We start from the raw sequence: 17,088 nt of genomic DNA on the forward strand, positions 1-17,088 counted from the left end.
AAAAGGAAGGCAATTATCTCTCACCTGAGGAAAATGCAGGCGGATCTTGCATTTTTGCAAGAAACACATCTAAATATAGATGAAACTAAAAAAATGAAAAGTTCCTGGGTAAAGGAGGTTGTTGCCTCCCCCAGTTTTGGGAAAAAAAGAGGGGTAGCTATATTAATTGGAAAGAGGTTGGAACATGAACTAGTTCACTCTGAGAGAGATCCAGAGGGGAGATTTGTGCTGCTAAAAATTAAAATCCAAGGTCAACTATTCACTCTTTGTAATTTGTATGCACCAAATAAATTGATTACGAGTTCTGGGATATGCTACAATCTAAAATACTATCTTATTCAGAAGGTTTCTTGGTGATAGGGGGTGATTTCAATATGGCTCCGCAATCTCCCTTAGATAGATTGCGCCAGATTAACAAGCAAATAAAACAAAAAAGGGATAACCTTGAAACAAAATTATTTAAAACCCTAACCCATAATCTTGCTGTTAAGGACATCTGGAGAATTCAAAATCCAGATGTCCGGGATTATACCTGCTTATCCAGGGCCCACAAAACGCTATCCAGAATAGACCTTTTTTTAATTGATGAGCGATTATGTACATTGAAGACCATGGCAGGAATAACTCCTGTAATCTTATCTGATCATTCTCCTATCTTTTTAGAATTACAACTTAATCAGTATATAAATCTATCGGTAAGGTTCTCTTTCCCTTATTACCTGGTCAACTCTGAATATGTAGATCGTCCGGAAATTTTCTGGGGTGCTGCTAAAGCAGTCATAAGAGGGGAAATAACAGCTTATGCTGCTATGATTTCGAATAAATTGAAAAAGAGAGAGAAAGAAGCTACGAACTATGTGATAAACGCGTACAATAGTTATCTAGTGCAGAGAACACCCTTTTTCTGGGCTAGATACATAAAAGCCAAGAGCGAAAGAGACGCTGTGGCATTACTAATTGAAACGCAAAGGGAATTGAAGTTTCAGGCCAAGCTTTATCGGTTTGGTAATAAGTCTGGCAAGTTATTAGCCAAACTAGTTAAAGGTGACAATAAGCCCCCTACGATAGGAAAAATTTCTCACTCAGGAGAGGTGCTGGTTAAAGCGGAGGATATTCTAGAGGCATTCACAAAGTATTACAGCGAACTTTACTCGGCAAAAACCGAGGATAAAGGCCAGGCGGAACAATTTTGGAGTCAGATAATCTGCCCCAAAATTACAAAAGAAATAAACTCTGTCTTGAATAGCCCGATATCCAACGAGGAAATTAGCAAAACGATTTCTGAACTATCCATGAATAAAGTAGCAGGCCCTGATGGCATCCCAAATGAAGTATATAAGATCTTAACTCAAGAGATAGCTCCTTATTTATGTAATACGTATAACAAATTTTTCATCACTGGCAAACCTATACCAGCTGATTTCTCTGATTCTTTTACAACTCTACTTCTTAAAGGAGGCAAGGATCCCAACCACAAGGACTCTTATCGTCCCATAGCCCTTTTAAATTCAGATTACAAGATTCTTGCCTCAATCTTGGCACGTAGACTGCAAGGTGGTCTTTCACATATTATTCATAATGACCAAGCAGGGTTTATACATCAACGAAACTCTGCCTCTAAGATTCGGGAAGTTCTGCTTGTGTCTGAATTTTTCCAAACTCGAGAGGAGGAGACAGGGGAAAACAAAGACTCTGCAATAGTCGCTATTGATGCGGCCAAAGCATTTGATTCAGTTTACTTCAGCCACCTCTTCACCTCCTTAAACAAATTTGGGTTTAGGGACAATTTCCCTAATTTCATAAGAAATTTATATTCACGTCCCCACACCAGACTGATAGTTAATAATTCTTTATCATCGGATATTCCCATTGAAAGAGGAACGCGATAGGGCTGTCGCCTGTCTCCTCTTCTCTTTGACATTGCTATAGAATCACTAGCAATAAGGATCAGACAGGATATCGAGGGCATCAGAATTGGCGAACATGTAATGAAAGCCGCTCTATATGCGGACGATATCCTTCTTTACATCTCAAATACCAAGGTGAATATACCCAAGTTGTTTAGCATTATAGATCAATTTGGTTCATTTTCTGGGTATATTGTTAATACTTCCAAGTCCGAATTATATTGGCTAAAAAAGACGATAGATTCAATTAAAAATAGCTCACTCAGAGAGGTCTCTGAGTCATTTAAATATCTTGGAATTACTATTCCAGTAAGATTCAAAGATCTTTACAAATTTAATATAACGCCCATCCTGACAATGATCTGTGAAAGATTAAAAACTTGGCAGAGCCTACCCATCTCACTCTCTGGGAGAATAGCTCTCTATAAAATGATCCTCCTTCCGAAACTGCTATATGTTTTACAGAATACCCCACTAATTATATATGGAAAGGATATTCGGATGCTTAATAGGGCAGTTGGAAAATTTCTTTGGCAGGGGAAGAAGTCGAGAATTTCTATAACAAAACTAACTTCGGCTAAAGAACAAGGAGGTTTAGCTTTGCCAGATATTAGGCATTACAATTTGGCTTTTCTTGCACGAACTGTTACAGACTGGATCCATTCCAAAAATTATGTCACAAACATACCGCTGGAGGTTAACATCTGTTACCCATTTCTCCCAATTGGCCTGGCTCACTGTGAACCTAAATCTCTACCCCCTGAAATAAAAAAGCTTAAAAGCCTCTTGAACCCCATCAAAGCCGGGTGGAAAATAGGGGCCGCCCTAAGAATTGACTGCAGTGTTTCTCAGCACCTCCCAATAAAAGGGAACCCCAAGTTTCGACCTGGCCTGGAAACGGCCACATTTGACAGATGGTCCCAAAACGGACTTGGAAAAGTCCGGCAACTTTTTGAAAAAGACTCAGTTGTTATAAAAACATTTGAACATTTGAAAAATGAATTTAACTTATCTCACAAGGAATTTTTTGCATACTTACAGCTCAGACATTTTTGCTTAGGGATAACTAGGAATAGTGAATTGTCTTGGACCTTAGGCAAACTGGATAAATGGCTAACTTTGATTAAAGTGGGATGTATGTCAATAACCCCCTGCTATGCACTTCTTAACTCCAATAAAGGAATTCCATTATTAGAACAATTAGCGTTGGTCTGGCCCAGGCTTATCCCCTCGGAATCCATAGATTCGCATAGTGTGCAGAAGTCAATTGTAAAGGTATCCCGGGCTACTCTTTCTGCTACATGGAGGGAAGCACACCTAAAAATCTTACATAGAACATATTTTACTCCAGCTTTGGGTTATAAAATACATAACTCAGATTTTAGTGACTGCCCTAAATGTTCTCTTCCTGCAGCAGACATGCTGCACATGTTTTGGAACTGCCCGAAAATACGTCAATTTTGGTTCAGGTTAGAGTTTTGGATTAATAAGCACTTGGTAATCTCCCCTCTGGTTCTTACCTTGCCACAGATCATATTCTGTGCTCAGCCGGGTGAAGGACAACAATCTCAGGAAAAACTAATCATTCTCATAATCTTAGCCTCTAGATACCTAATTCTTAAGTATTGGAAGGACTCAGGGTCCCCCTCAATATCGGAGGTGTGAAATTGCTTAAAGAAACAATGTATGATTGAGCAAAAAGATACCAATATTTACAATGAAAGTGACATTAAATTTTTTTTTATGAAATGGTCAGCCTATTTCATTAATACCCGATTAATGAAATAGAGACGATAATTTTCCCATTTAGGAATTCAGAGTTGGTATTGCTTAATCTTTGGTAAAAGATCCCTCATGAATTGATCATCCTAAGGTCATTTGACCAATACAATAAAAAAAAGACAATATTACCAGCTTAGACCTTAGAACTACGGGCCGTGGCGGGGGGGGGGGGGGGGGAGGTTGGGGGGTGACGGGGGGGAGAGGAGGGGAAATTCCCCCCCCCCTTTTTTTTTCCCTCTATCCTTCCCTTTTTAATTTTTTTTTTTTTCTCCTTTTTTTTTTTTTCTCCCTTTAATTAGGCAATTTATGGGAGGGGAAGTCAAGGGACAGGGAGGGGGAGGGAAGTGGGGGAATTCAGGGAGAAAAGGAGAAAAAGGGATTCAGTAATCAAACAAGTGAAAAATTAATTTAATAAAAGATAGCAAAGAGTTACATAATTACATGTTTTCATTTACTTTGTGCTAATTTACTCAAATCAATACGGCAAGGTGATGTTTTTTCTTTTATAAGCCACAACTGATTTATTGGCTGGATATATCTGTTTTGTTGTTTAAATGTATCTTTTACGTAGTATTCACTATATCATCATATAATCATATGTTTTTGTTTATTCAAACCAACATGGCAAGTTGATGCTTTTCTTCTTTCTGTGATACAATAGCCATAATTGACTTCTCTGTGGGATACAATTGAATTGCTTTATTTTTCAATCTACCGTTTGTTGGAAATGTAATTCACTCACTTTATTATTTTTGTATTATTCAATGTATCAAATCCTTAAAAATAAAAAATATAAAAAAAAAATAAAAAATGGCATGCTCTATCTGAATCATGAAAGAAAAAAAATTGGGTTTAGTATCCCTTTAAAATAGCATGCTCTATCTGAATCATGAAATAAAAATGTTGGGTTTCATATCCCTTTAACCACAGTGATACCCTTATGCGGTAGGTAGTGCAAAACCAAAACCACTTCTGGATAGCTGTTAAAAACTCATTGGTTCTCATCAGCAGGAAATAGATTTGATTTGCTGGAAAGTGCAAGTGTTTTTAACTGTGAGTTGATGAATTTTTATAGTTTAGCAGATCTGGATCAGCATGACTGCATTCTAAAAACAGCAAAAGTGAACATTTCATTTATTTTACTGTAGGATTTTACTGCGTTTCAGATATGAGCAATTTTTCCATTGTACATACGTTAACCTATTCACTCCTCTGCCATTTCACATCCCTGTGTTGAAACTAATTTTAGTCCTTATAAACATGCTTGTAACCATAAATGTCAGTGTTTTACTATAAGGTACCTAAATAAATCATATCTTCTTTTATTTTTCATTACTCGAGTACTAGAATTTTTTTTTTTTTAATACCCCCATAATGGCAAAATTTCATCAAATAGAATGTAAAAATGATGTAGTTTTGTGACTGCATACATTGAAATAAAACCCTTTATGGCTCTATATTTAGAATTTGTTTACTGTCTTACAATACTAAATTTTTGGATACTTTGGCTTTCTAATTGTATTAATTTAAGTTCAATTGACATCTTATTTATTGTTAAAGGTTATAGGTTGAACTCAATTCACTTCTGTCTTCTTTCAACCTCATATACTAGGTTATATCAGAAGGTAAAATGTAATGTTTTGCATCCTCTTGTGTTTTATGCAAAAAATAAGTAGGATTAAAATATTTAACCATAAAATGTTTAATACTATTTTAAACTTATGAAATTAATATTTCACAGGGAGTTCACTTAATGTATTCAACAATATAGGAATTCTGGTGCCTTTTCCCAAACTCCCTTAGATAAGAAAAATATAAGAATACAAATAAGGGTGAGGGAACTATTTGTAAAAATGTAATACACTCCAGTAGGTGAAATATATAGGGCTAGATTACACTTTATGCTGTAATTTATTGCGCACCAGGAAACGGGCAAATTTAACTATTTCCTGTAAATATAAATGTATATGCTTAGATACATATATATTTATGTGTTACTATGTGTATATAAGAAAGAAGTAGGGATCTGTTAGTGTAAGACCATGAATGTCCGTCTATAGGTCAGTAAATAGCTCTCTATACTCAGCCAACAAAAACTGCGCCCCACTTCACCCTCCAATCCCAGACCTCCAGTGCAAAGTCATTGACCGTGAAGTTAGATATGAAGAGTGTCCACTTCAGGTGAGACTCGGCTGGCTTCTACAACGTCTCCGCCAGACGATATGCGTATGTCCGTTAGTTACTCACCACAATGAAGACAAATCCTTCCGACTAACCACCAATCCACGGCAGCTATAATCAATTACGTTCCTGTGTGGGGGAGGAGGGATTCCTGTAATAGAACTGGTACAGGCTAAGCAACATTCTAGCAAGTGCAAAGTAATGAAATGCCCTGCTGGTGAAGAGCCAAGTCCAAGAAATGAAAGTAGACAGTTTGTAAGTAAAAATTCCAAAATACTTTATTCCATTGATTAAAAACAGATGCAAAGGAACAACAGCAATAGGTAGGGAGAGCGTAGCACCACCTGGTTTACGCGTTTCGGCTTACGCCGTAGTCATAGCCAATGGGTGCTAGGATCTACCGACTTCATTTATACCCTATAGGTTGTTGCAAAAATGTTACGCCTTACCCTAATTGTTCAATGAGTTACCATAGTAACGCTGGAGACGCTAAGTACACCGGTCCTGAGATACTGTACAGACCATAGAAAAATATATGCAAAGTATTAATACAGATCACCTTACATAATATATTAATATGAATATAATAATATTAAAGAACACATCAATTCATCACAATCGTGCCTTAATATATTCTACATACTATTCTTAGCGATAAGTTTAACAATAAATGCATGCTAGTAAATGATGGAAATACAGAACACAGTTATTTCTAATATTGATATACTCCATATGCTCCTTAGGAGCTATTCAGAAACCCAATAATTTATCCCAATAGTCAATGTTAGAGTCTATAATGGAAATACACAGCACAAAATGCATATTATGATACATGAAAAAGTTAATACGAGCATATATACAATGTATAATATCACATACTGTACAAAAGATAAATAGATATAGTACTTATCAAGATGGGGAGGATAAGAGAAAAATAGGAAAAGAAAGAAGAATTAGGATAAAAGATTAGGCACCACATATCTGAGGGAAGTAACTATTCCCAATAATTAATGAGGTCATACCTGGAATTCAGACCTTGAGGGATACGAGTGCCCAACCTAAATATCCAGTACATCTCTCTTTTAGTCAAAATGTGATCAAGATTGCCTCCCCTTCTGGGGGGTTTCACTTTCTCTATAGCACACCACCTAAATGAATGCATTTTGCTGTCATGTTTTTTGGCAATATGTTGCACAAGTGGAGTAGAAGATCTACCCAATGAAATAGTAGACAGATGTATCCAAATTCGGGAATTGACGTCCCTACTAGTTAGCCCAATATATTAAAGTTTACAAGAAATGCACTCAATAAGGTAGATTACAAAGGTGGAAGTGCAATTTAAACATGATTGTATGTCAAAAGTTTCTCCTGTGGCACAGGATCTAAAGGTGTGGGTTATAAGAGCAAAATCACAGGGTTTGCACCTATTATGTCCGCATCTAAACATACCCACATGTGTAAGCCAAGAACTAGATGGGTGTTTAGTAGCTTTGAGCTGAGTAGGGGTCGGGGATAATATAGAGCCTAGAGTTTGGGACTTTCTATATGAACATCTGAATCCCTTGCTTACAACATCGACCAGACTATCATCTGCTGTCAGAAGCACAAAATATTTTTTGATTATGGCACATATCTGTGGCTATTGGGTACTATATCCTGTAACAAAATGTAGTCCATCAAAGTTAGTTTGTTGATTTTTATATGATCCCTTCCGATAGTAAGAGTTCCCTGTCAGTGTTGTCAACCTCCTGGCAAATAACCTTTTCTCCAATTCACCAGCTTCAATCACAAAATCATTCCCAGCTATAGGCTTGCAATAAACCCCAGATACAATTTTACCACTCTCATCTCCAATCAGGGTAAGATCCAAAAAATTGATATGTCTAGAGTGGTGTTCAAAGGTAAATCACAACCCCATATCATTAGTATTCAGATACTCAACAAAGGGGGCAAACAAGTCTACAGGGCCTGACCAGATTAACAGCAAATCATCAATGAAGCACTTAAACAATCTTATATAAGGTCTGAAGGGGTCTCCCCCTCCATAGACGTGCACCATCTCCCACCATCCTAAATAAAGGTTCGCGTAGGATGGAGCAAATTTTGCTCCCATGGCTGTGACACATTATTGGAGAAAGAAATCCCCCTCAAATCTAAAATAATTGTGGGTAAGCAAAAAACTTGCCACCTTAATGATATACTGTTGAAACTCACTATGGTAACTCATTGAACAATTAGGGAAAGGCGTAACATTTTTGCAACAACTTATAGGGTTGCATATTAACATTTTTAAATGAAGTCGGTAGATCCTAGCACCCATTGGCTATGACTACAGCGTAAGCCGAAACATGTAAGCCAGGTGGTGCTACGCTCTCCCTACCTATTGTTGTTGTTCCTTTGCATATTTTTTTAATCTATGGAATAAAGTATTTTTGAATTTTTACTTACAAACTGTCTATTTTAATTTCTTGGACTTACTGTATGTATATACACATAAATATACTGTATATGTATATAATCATATACATATATATTTATATTTTCTTCCATCGCTGCGCTAGTTACCCCCTTCGATGCGCTTAGGTTCCCATTGGAGCCTATGGGAGTGCGCTATTGTAAGCGCAATGCTTCCTAGCAATGCAAACACGAGCTTGTGTTCTCATTGCCCTTAACTTAATACCAGTGCACAGTGGAGCGCTAATATCGCTTGTGTGCAAGACATATTTAGGGCCCTACTTGTAATATGGTCCATTATTGTGAACACATTAAAGGGGAGAAGATATTAGAGTACATTGTCCTTTTAAGTAGTGAGTTGTAGATTAGTATCTCCGGTACCTAGTATGTGTATGTTTGAACTGTGGCAATGAACTAGTGGAAAGAAGATAGAAAAGGTAAGTTGGAAATGGGGGTTACATTTGTGGAGAGGGAAAGAATTTTGTGATGGGAAATGGCCAAATAAATGGCATGAACTTTGTACATACAAATATATTCAGAAATCATATGAAAGCCCAGATGGACACATTATTATTTTACGTGTGTCAAAGATTATTTCTTCTTCCGGTTATTGTTTGGGACAATCCCCTTTCTACTTATCTCAACAAATAGGTTTCCATTAAACCAGTAACAGGTCAGGTTAGTTATGAAGAAATTGATGAGTAACAAACCCCGTATGTATTGACAAATTAATTTTGCATACGGACAAAAGAAACGTATTTATTTGGTATTTTTTTATATTTTTATTAGAATTGCTAATATATGATTATCTCCTCAATTTCTAGGTCATGATTGCTAATGGAACAGTAAAGTTAAAATTAAAAATTGTATAGATCATGCAATGTTAAACATCATTCCAGTTTTCGTCAATTTTGCGTAGCTCTTACTATCCTTTATTAAATAATAATCCTAGTTGAACTAAGGTGCATGTACGTCTTTAGCCATCTGGCAGCAGTGTTTGCTAGAATGTTTATAGCAATGATATACAATGATGCAAATACTGCTGCCATAGCTTGCTAAAGACACATGCACACTCCTGTGTATTTAGTTTTAGTGAACTTTAAATCAGTCTATTTTGTTTTACTAATAATTTGGTGTATTATGAACTACCAGTCTTGTCGCAGAAACCCTATGTTTTGTCAAAATAGTTTACAAAGTTAAAGAACGCTACAGTTTAAATCACCTCTTAAAACAATATCATTATTTTAAGAAAATGGAATCAAACACAAATTTAGAAAAGCAGCATAGTTAACCCTTCTCTCCCGGGCTTATTTGTCTACATCGGAACAAATAAGTAAAAACTGAAATCACTTGATCATTCATCTGATCATGTGATTTCAATGATGGGATTGTGTCAGGGGGAGTGCCTATACCGTCAGGCACTCCCTCCAGCCCACAATCCCATTCAGGAAGTGCCTTTGGCTTCAGTACAGCCAAAGGGTGATGACGTTCCATGCCGTTATAAGGGCTTTAAAGCCCAGTGCGGTTAGGATGGCATTGCATGTCATAATTTCCTGAAGGGGTTAAGGATATATGTGTTATATTGTTTATAGGCTTATTGCAGTGTTTTGTTTGTCATTTATTGTGTAAATTTTAGAAAAGGAAGAATGATGTGAAAACAATCACATAACTGGGTAGCATTTAGCAAGGTCAGGATGCCAGTAGCAGTGTGGTTTTTAAATTAGCTGGGAAGTGGAAAAATACTAAATCTATTTTGTCAGTATCTTGGTTGGTACTAAGGTTCTTGGTATCAGTTTCTGAAGAGTAATCCTAGGTGAAACCATGAGCCTGCATGTATATTTAGCCATCTTCAAGAAGTGTTTGCAAGAATGATTATAGGAATGTTATACATTGTTGCGAATACTGCTCCTATAGACTGATAAAGACATATGCATGCTCTTAAGCTCATATCAACCTACCTAGGCTTACTCTTCTACTAAGAATACAAAGAGAACAAAATAAAAATTGATAATAGAAGTAAATTGGAAAGTTGTTTAAAATTGCACCCTCTATCTGAATCATGATTGTTTAATATTCACTTTACTGTCACTTTAATATAGCTCTTTAAAAATGTGACGTAATGTTTATTGCCTGTTGCATATTTTTTTCCAGGTCTGGCCTTTGCTATTATGTCATCGGTTCATCCAGTGTTTGGATTATATGGCTCTCTGTTTCCTCCGTTAATATATGCCATATTTGGAATGGGTCGTCATGTATCTACAGGTAAGGTTCATTATCGTTATACTTAGATGTATAAATATTCTAATGCATTGAAATTAAAAAATTAACCCCTTAGTGACAAGACCATTTTTCAATTTTCTTACCGTTAAGGACCAGGGCTATTTTTACATTTCTGCGGGGTTTGTGTTTAGCTGTAATTTTCCTCTTACTCATTTACTGTACCCACACATATTATATTTACTTTTAATGGTTTTGTTCTCGCCATTAAATTGACTTTCTAAAGATACCATTATATTCATCATATCATATAATTTACTATAAAAAATTATAAAATATGATGAAAAAATTGAAAAAAAAACTATTTTTTTCTAACTTTGACCCCCAAAATCTGTTACACATCTACAACCACCAAGAAACACCAATGCTAAATAGTTTCTAAATTTTGTCCTGAGTTTAGAAATACCCAATGTTTACCCCCTTAACCCTTTAAAGGACCGGCAATTTCAGACATAGGGGTCAATTTATCAAAGCTTTAATCTCAGAGCATTCGCCGGCGTCAATATGCACGCCAGCCATCGCTGACACGGATCTGAATATGATACCCTTATTTATCAAAAAAGCCGTCAAAAACATGCACGTCAAGTACGGTGCGAAGAGCAGCAAACTGTTGTTAACTAACAGTCATCAATGTCGCGGTTATTGTGGTTTTTCCCAACTTTATTTATACCATTTCATTACTGTCCATGAACAAGCACATTTCTCTAAAGCTAATCTTTTATTTTTCAACTGTTAATGTCCAAGAAATAGCTACATTTATACCTCAACAAACAATATCTCATAGAAAGTTATTTTTATATTTATTTGTTATAAAAAAAATCTGTTATATGATACTTTAACATAAATTAATGTGTATTTGTATTTCTAGAAGTCATGATATGCGTTTATCTCATATTTTTTTTTAATAAATAATTGTTAATGCTAGAATTTGTACATATATCTTTGCACACACTTGCATATGTATATATATATTTATATATATATATATATATATATATATATATATATATATATATATATATATATATATGTGTGTGTGTGTTATGTCAGAAATCTTTTGCAAACATATTTACATGTCCCTTCCTTTTTTTGTTGTCTTTTATATCTCTGTGTTTATTTATACCACTATATGTATATAGTGTAAATTTATTATTATTCTGAGCAGGAATAATTGCAAATATAACATGCAATCAAAGTATCATATGTATTTATTTGCAATCAATGGATATTTTAAGAGCTGGGCCAGTTTTCTCTCTGTACCTGTGTAACCCCTCCTAATTGCAATCTAGTTTAAAAACTACTCCTTCACAGGTGAAAAATAGGCAGACATATAAGATGACATTTCTTACTGAAAAATAAATTCAAGAGAAGAAAGAAATACACTGAAAATAGCATGACAATAAAGAGGTGATTTTAATTTCTGCTGTATCTGAATCATGACAGCTTAATGTTAGGTGGGCTATCCCTTTGAGCTATCAGCTTTAGATTATATTGAATCAAACATCAATTTGAATTTTAAAATCCTTGCCTAAAATATTACACTGTGTGTCCTAATGTCAGCATCAATGTTTATCTTTAATTCTAAATTCACATATACATACTTTCAAAGTATAATACACAATGTAACAAATGGCACTTACAAGTTCTGATGAGTGATCAATGACACAAGTATCGAGCATTTTGATTCGTTAGTTATAGTTTAAGATGTAAATTTGAATCAGATGAAATCATGTAAAAATCATGTGATTATGCATATTCCAATCAAAAGTGGTTGAAAAATTCACTAGTGTATGGGTTGTTTAGCAGTTTGCGTCATAATTGGTCCGAAAAGTGTTGAGTCAAAATTGGTGCAAAGTGGAGAGTGGGACTTGTATTACATGGCATAAACATAGTGCACATAGATTGTTCACAAAAAAAATAAAAAGGAAGTTAGCTATATTACGTTGTGTATTTCATTTTTATCTCTATATTTATTAGTGCAACAAGTTTGGGGCAAATTTTTTCAACAAATTTGTAGAAATAATATTGTCCCCTTGCTTTGTAATGAGAGACAAATTTGTAGCATAATCATAATTAGTAATGTATTTTTATTTTTTATCCCTATATCTACTAGGCACCAAATGTGGAGAAATAATATTGTTTGATTTAGAAAGGGTATACAATTTTAATAAAGTTTCTAATTTAATTTTATTATGTAATATACTTCATTCTCTTGCAGCATCGAACATAAGCTTTCTGTGTTTTCAGACTCCCATTGAGTTATCCGTGACCTCAAGGGTGGCGGATTGAAAACTCTATTTGACCCTTTGCACAATTTATCAAACATTTAACAGGTACGCTTGCGTGTATTCCGACGCAGCATACCTGTTAAATGTTTGATAAATTGTGCAAAGGGTCAAATAGAGTAGAATCTGAATTCGAAACATCTGTAATGACGCAAGCCACGATCTGTGTCGGATTGAGATCGCGGGATCGTATATTACGCCACAAATTTCAACATTTGCCGATCTTGATACTTTGATAACTGCAGCGGATCAATCTCGCGACAAATATGATGCAGAATTCAAGCGTATTTTTAGTTGACGCTTTGATAAATATACCCCTAAAACTTCCCCAAAAGACCAGAGATTTCTTAGCATTTTTGCTATCACTCCATTTAAACAGAAATAAAGTCCTTTTTATATTTACCTATCAAAACTATATATATATTTTTTAGTAGACAACCCAAAGTATTGATCTAGGCCCATTTTGGTATATTTCATGCCACCATTTCACCCCCAAATGCGAGCAAATAAAAAAAATTGTTAACTTTTTCACAAACTTTAGGTTTCTCACTGAAATTATTTACAAATAGCTTGTACAATCATGGCACAAATGGTTGTAAATGCTTCTCTGGGATCCCCTTTGTTCAGAAATAACAGACATATATGGCTTTGGCATTGCTTTTTGGTAATTAGAAGGCCACTAAATGCCGCTGCACACCACACTTGTATTATGCCCAGCAGTGAAGGGGTTAATTTGGTAGGTTATATGGTTAATTTTAGCTTTAGTGTATAGATGATATACATACTGTACATATACAAATTTAAATATGTATTTATCTCTATGTTAAAGCCCTTTGCAGTCCCTTTTTTCCCCCCTAGCACATGAGACCTCATATCTTTGAGCCCTTATAATTTTTTTATGCAATATTTTTATTTAATAATGTTGTCAGATAGTGTTAATATGAGTGTAACTGTACTCTTAAATGTATTTTTGATGTGTTTTGTGCTACATTTTTGTCTCGCGTAACAGTTAACCAGGGTTCTGAGGTCGCAGTAATTATTCTACGATTGCGCTCATGCGTCCACATTTACTTTCTACGATTCTACGATTGAACAAAACAGTTAGCAAGCCACTCGTAATCTGGCCCTTTATCAACAAACTAATAACATTGGTGTTTTTATGTATGATGGCATTGTGTTGATTGTGCTTAGCATCATAACGTCTGCTGCAATATTTTGTTAAACACATATTTTTCATTATGTAAGAAATATAGATGTTTAATATTAATAGTAAAGGGTTATATTTACACTTATGTACAAGTAACATATTTTGCAATTAATAAAATGAAAGCTTTAGAAATGTTTTTCATCTCATATCCTTATTTTCTCAATGTCATTCACTCAGCTTTCTCTTTTGGTCTTGCTTGTCACATATTGTTTTTCAAATTACTGGTACCTTCTGTGAATCTGCTGTACTTGCCAGGTGTTTCCCTTGGACAGAGGTTCTAGAGGTATTGTTTGTCAATATTTTTAAAATGTTGTTCCTCATTACTATAGGCACATGTATAGAGTCAGTCTGTAAATGAGTACTTTTTCTAACATTTGTGTATGACCTCCTGCTGTCTCTGGAGCTGTATGTCTCTCTTCATCCCTGTTTCCTTTGTGTATGACCCTGGTAACATGGCTCCTGGTACCTACTTTACCCAGAATAATGGATTGAGTTTATTGTATACTGTTAAAAGATTAACTTTACTTTGCTTTGTGCTGTAATTGTTAGCTATCTACAACATTTTGCTCCAGTGTGGCAGTATCTCTTGCTCACACAGTCTAGTTTGTAATTTTATAGACTAAACTTGCTACAACCTTGCAGTACCTCTTATTCCAGTAGCTCTGTTTGCTATTTACTATACTGAGCTTATACACTTGCATAATCTGATTACTGTTTCACTTGTATCATTAAACTTTGACCTGGTAGTATCCATTGTCTAGCAGAAATGCCTTTCATTGCTTGCTGCATATACTGCTATAGGTATTGTTTGGCTTGTATTTGGGTATTTTACTCTTCTTGTCTTTCTCCTTTTCCCTCACCTTTCTATCCTTATTGGCTGTTTGATAGCATTTTAGCTGAAAGATACAAAGGAGACAATCCTCGATTCAAGGCAGTATTTATTCAAGTTAGATAAAAGTCACGCAAGTAGTATCATACTCAATAGACAATAAAAAACAACAAGCCCATAAGTAATAAAGGATCCGACTGAGATGCAAGGTGATCCTACAGGCAAAGTTCCCTGTTAAAGCACGGCAAGATGGATCTAGTTCAAAATCTCCGCCGGCAACGGTTCCAGTGCAGCTGGCGTCACAACACCTCCCTACGGATCTTCAACAAGAACAGAAATAAACTCAACGTGTTTTGCCAGTAGAGCGCCCCGGCTTTCTCAAGAGTGAATACACTTTCTTTGAGAGTGTCCGAATATAAGGCAACAAAAAGAAAGGTATTGGCTGATCAATTTTCTTACATATGCTCGTTCAACAACCACATTACTAAAAGTAAGAACCAGATTGTAATAAGTGATACAATTCATCAATGTTAAAATAAATCATAAACATTAAATTACATAAATACAAATTAATTTGACATAAGTACAAAAAAATCAATTAAAAACATTAAAAGATTAAAAATGCAACAATTATTACATAAAAATACTATTAATCATTATCGTCACTTCATATTTAAACGTTTCAAACACACAATACATAATTCATATTGTACCACTTGAGACATGATTGCCTAGATTTAGAGTTCTGCGTTTGCCATCAAAAGCAGCGTTAAGGGGTCCTAACGCTGCTTTTGGCCGCCCGCTGGTATTTAGAGTCAGGCAGTAAAGGGTCTAACGCTCACTTTCAAGCCACGACTTTTCCATACCGCAGATCCCCTTAAGCCAATTGCGTATCCTATCTTTTCAATGGGATCTTCCTAACGCTGGTATTTAGAGTCTTGGCTGAAGTGAGCGGTAGACCCTCTACCGACTAGACTCCTAACGCCCATGGAAAGGCTGTAGTTAAGAGCTTTATGGGCTAACGCCGGTATATAAAGCTCTTAACTACAGTGCTCTAAAGTACACTAACACCCATAAACTACCTATGTACCCCTAAACCGAGGCCCCCCCACATCGCCGCCACTATAATAAATATTTTTAACCCCTAATCTGCCGACCGCACATCGCCACATAACAGGTTAGGATTTATTTTACATGTAATTTTATATTTATTTTAACTAGGTAGCTATTAAATAGTTATTAACTATTTATTAGCTTTTGTACCTAGTTAAAATAAATACAAAGTTGCCTGTAAAATAAATATAAATCCTAAAATAGCTACAATGTAATTATTAATTATATTGTAGCTATATTAGGGTTTATTTGATAGGTAAGTATTTAGATTTAAATAGGAATAATTTAGTTAATTTTAGGAATATTATTTCGTTTAATATAAATTATATTTATGTTAGGGGGGTGTTAGGGTTAGGGTTAGAGTTATGTTTAGGGGTTAATAACTTTATTATAGTAGCGGCGACGGTGTGGGCGGGAGATTAGGGGTTAATAATTGTAGGTAGGTGGCGGCGATGTTAGGGAGGGCAGATTAGGGGTTAATACAATTTATTATACTGTTTGCGAGGTGGGAGTGCGGCGGTTTAGGGTACATTTATTAGCAAATGTGTTTCACAAGCTGAAATTATGAAGCTGGCCCTTGGATTTTAGTCCCCCATAGAACAATAATCCGGCATGATTACCCCTGATTACCCCTGAAAGGGACAGGAGGGAGAGTATCTGGATGAAACCTATTTTTTTTTTATACACACAATTTAAGATCAGTTATGGGTCGACAATATCACAACGTAAGTAGCTATTTAGATAAATGTCAATTACAGGTCCTACATGTTATGGATGGAAACCTTGCTAAACCTTATTATAGTGGCGGCGAGGTCCGGTCGGCAGATTAGTGGTTAATAAGTGTAGGTAAGGTAGCGGCGACATTGGGGGGGCAGATTAGGGGTTAACAAATATAATATAGGGGTCGGCGGTGTTAGGGGCAGCAGATTAGGGGTTCATAGGGATAATGTAGGTTGCGGCGGTGTCCGGAGCGGCAGATTAGGGGTTAATAATAATATGCAGGGGTCAGCGATAGCAGGGGCGGCAGATTAGGGGTTAATAATTGTAAGGTTA

At 35.6% G+C, this 17,088-nt stretch overlaps 1 protein-coding gene across 1 annotated transcript in view; it reads left to right on the forward strand.

Annotated features, from left to right (window-relative positions):
- LOC128659590 (anion exchange transporter-like) overlaps positions 1 to 17,088 on the forward strand; it is a 187,980-nt gene that overhangs the window by 74,384 nt on the left and 96,508 nt on the right. The window contains exon 2 of the mRNA XM_053713177.1: positions 10,476 to 10,586. Within this exon, the coding sequence (XP_053569152.1) occupies positions 10,476 to 10,586 (111 nt within the window). The remainder of the gene's footprint in view (positions 1 to 10,475; positions 10,587 to 17,088) is intronic.

This window comes from Bombina bombina, chromosome 5 (genome assembly GCF_027579735.1).
Source record: "Bombina bombina isolate aBomBom1 chromosome 5, aBomBom1.pri, whole genome shotgun sequence".
Classification (NCBI taxonomy): domain Eukaryota; kingdom Metazoa; phylum Chordata; class Amphibia; order Anura; family Bombinatoridae; genus Bombina; species Bombina bombina.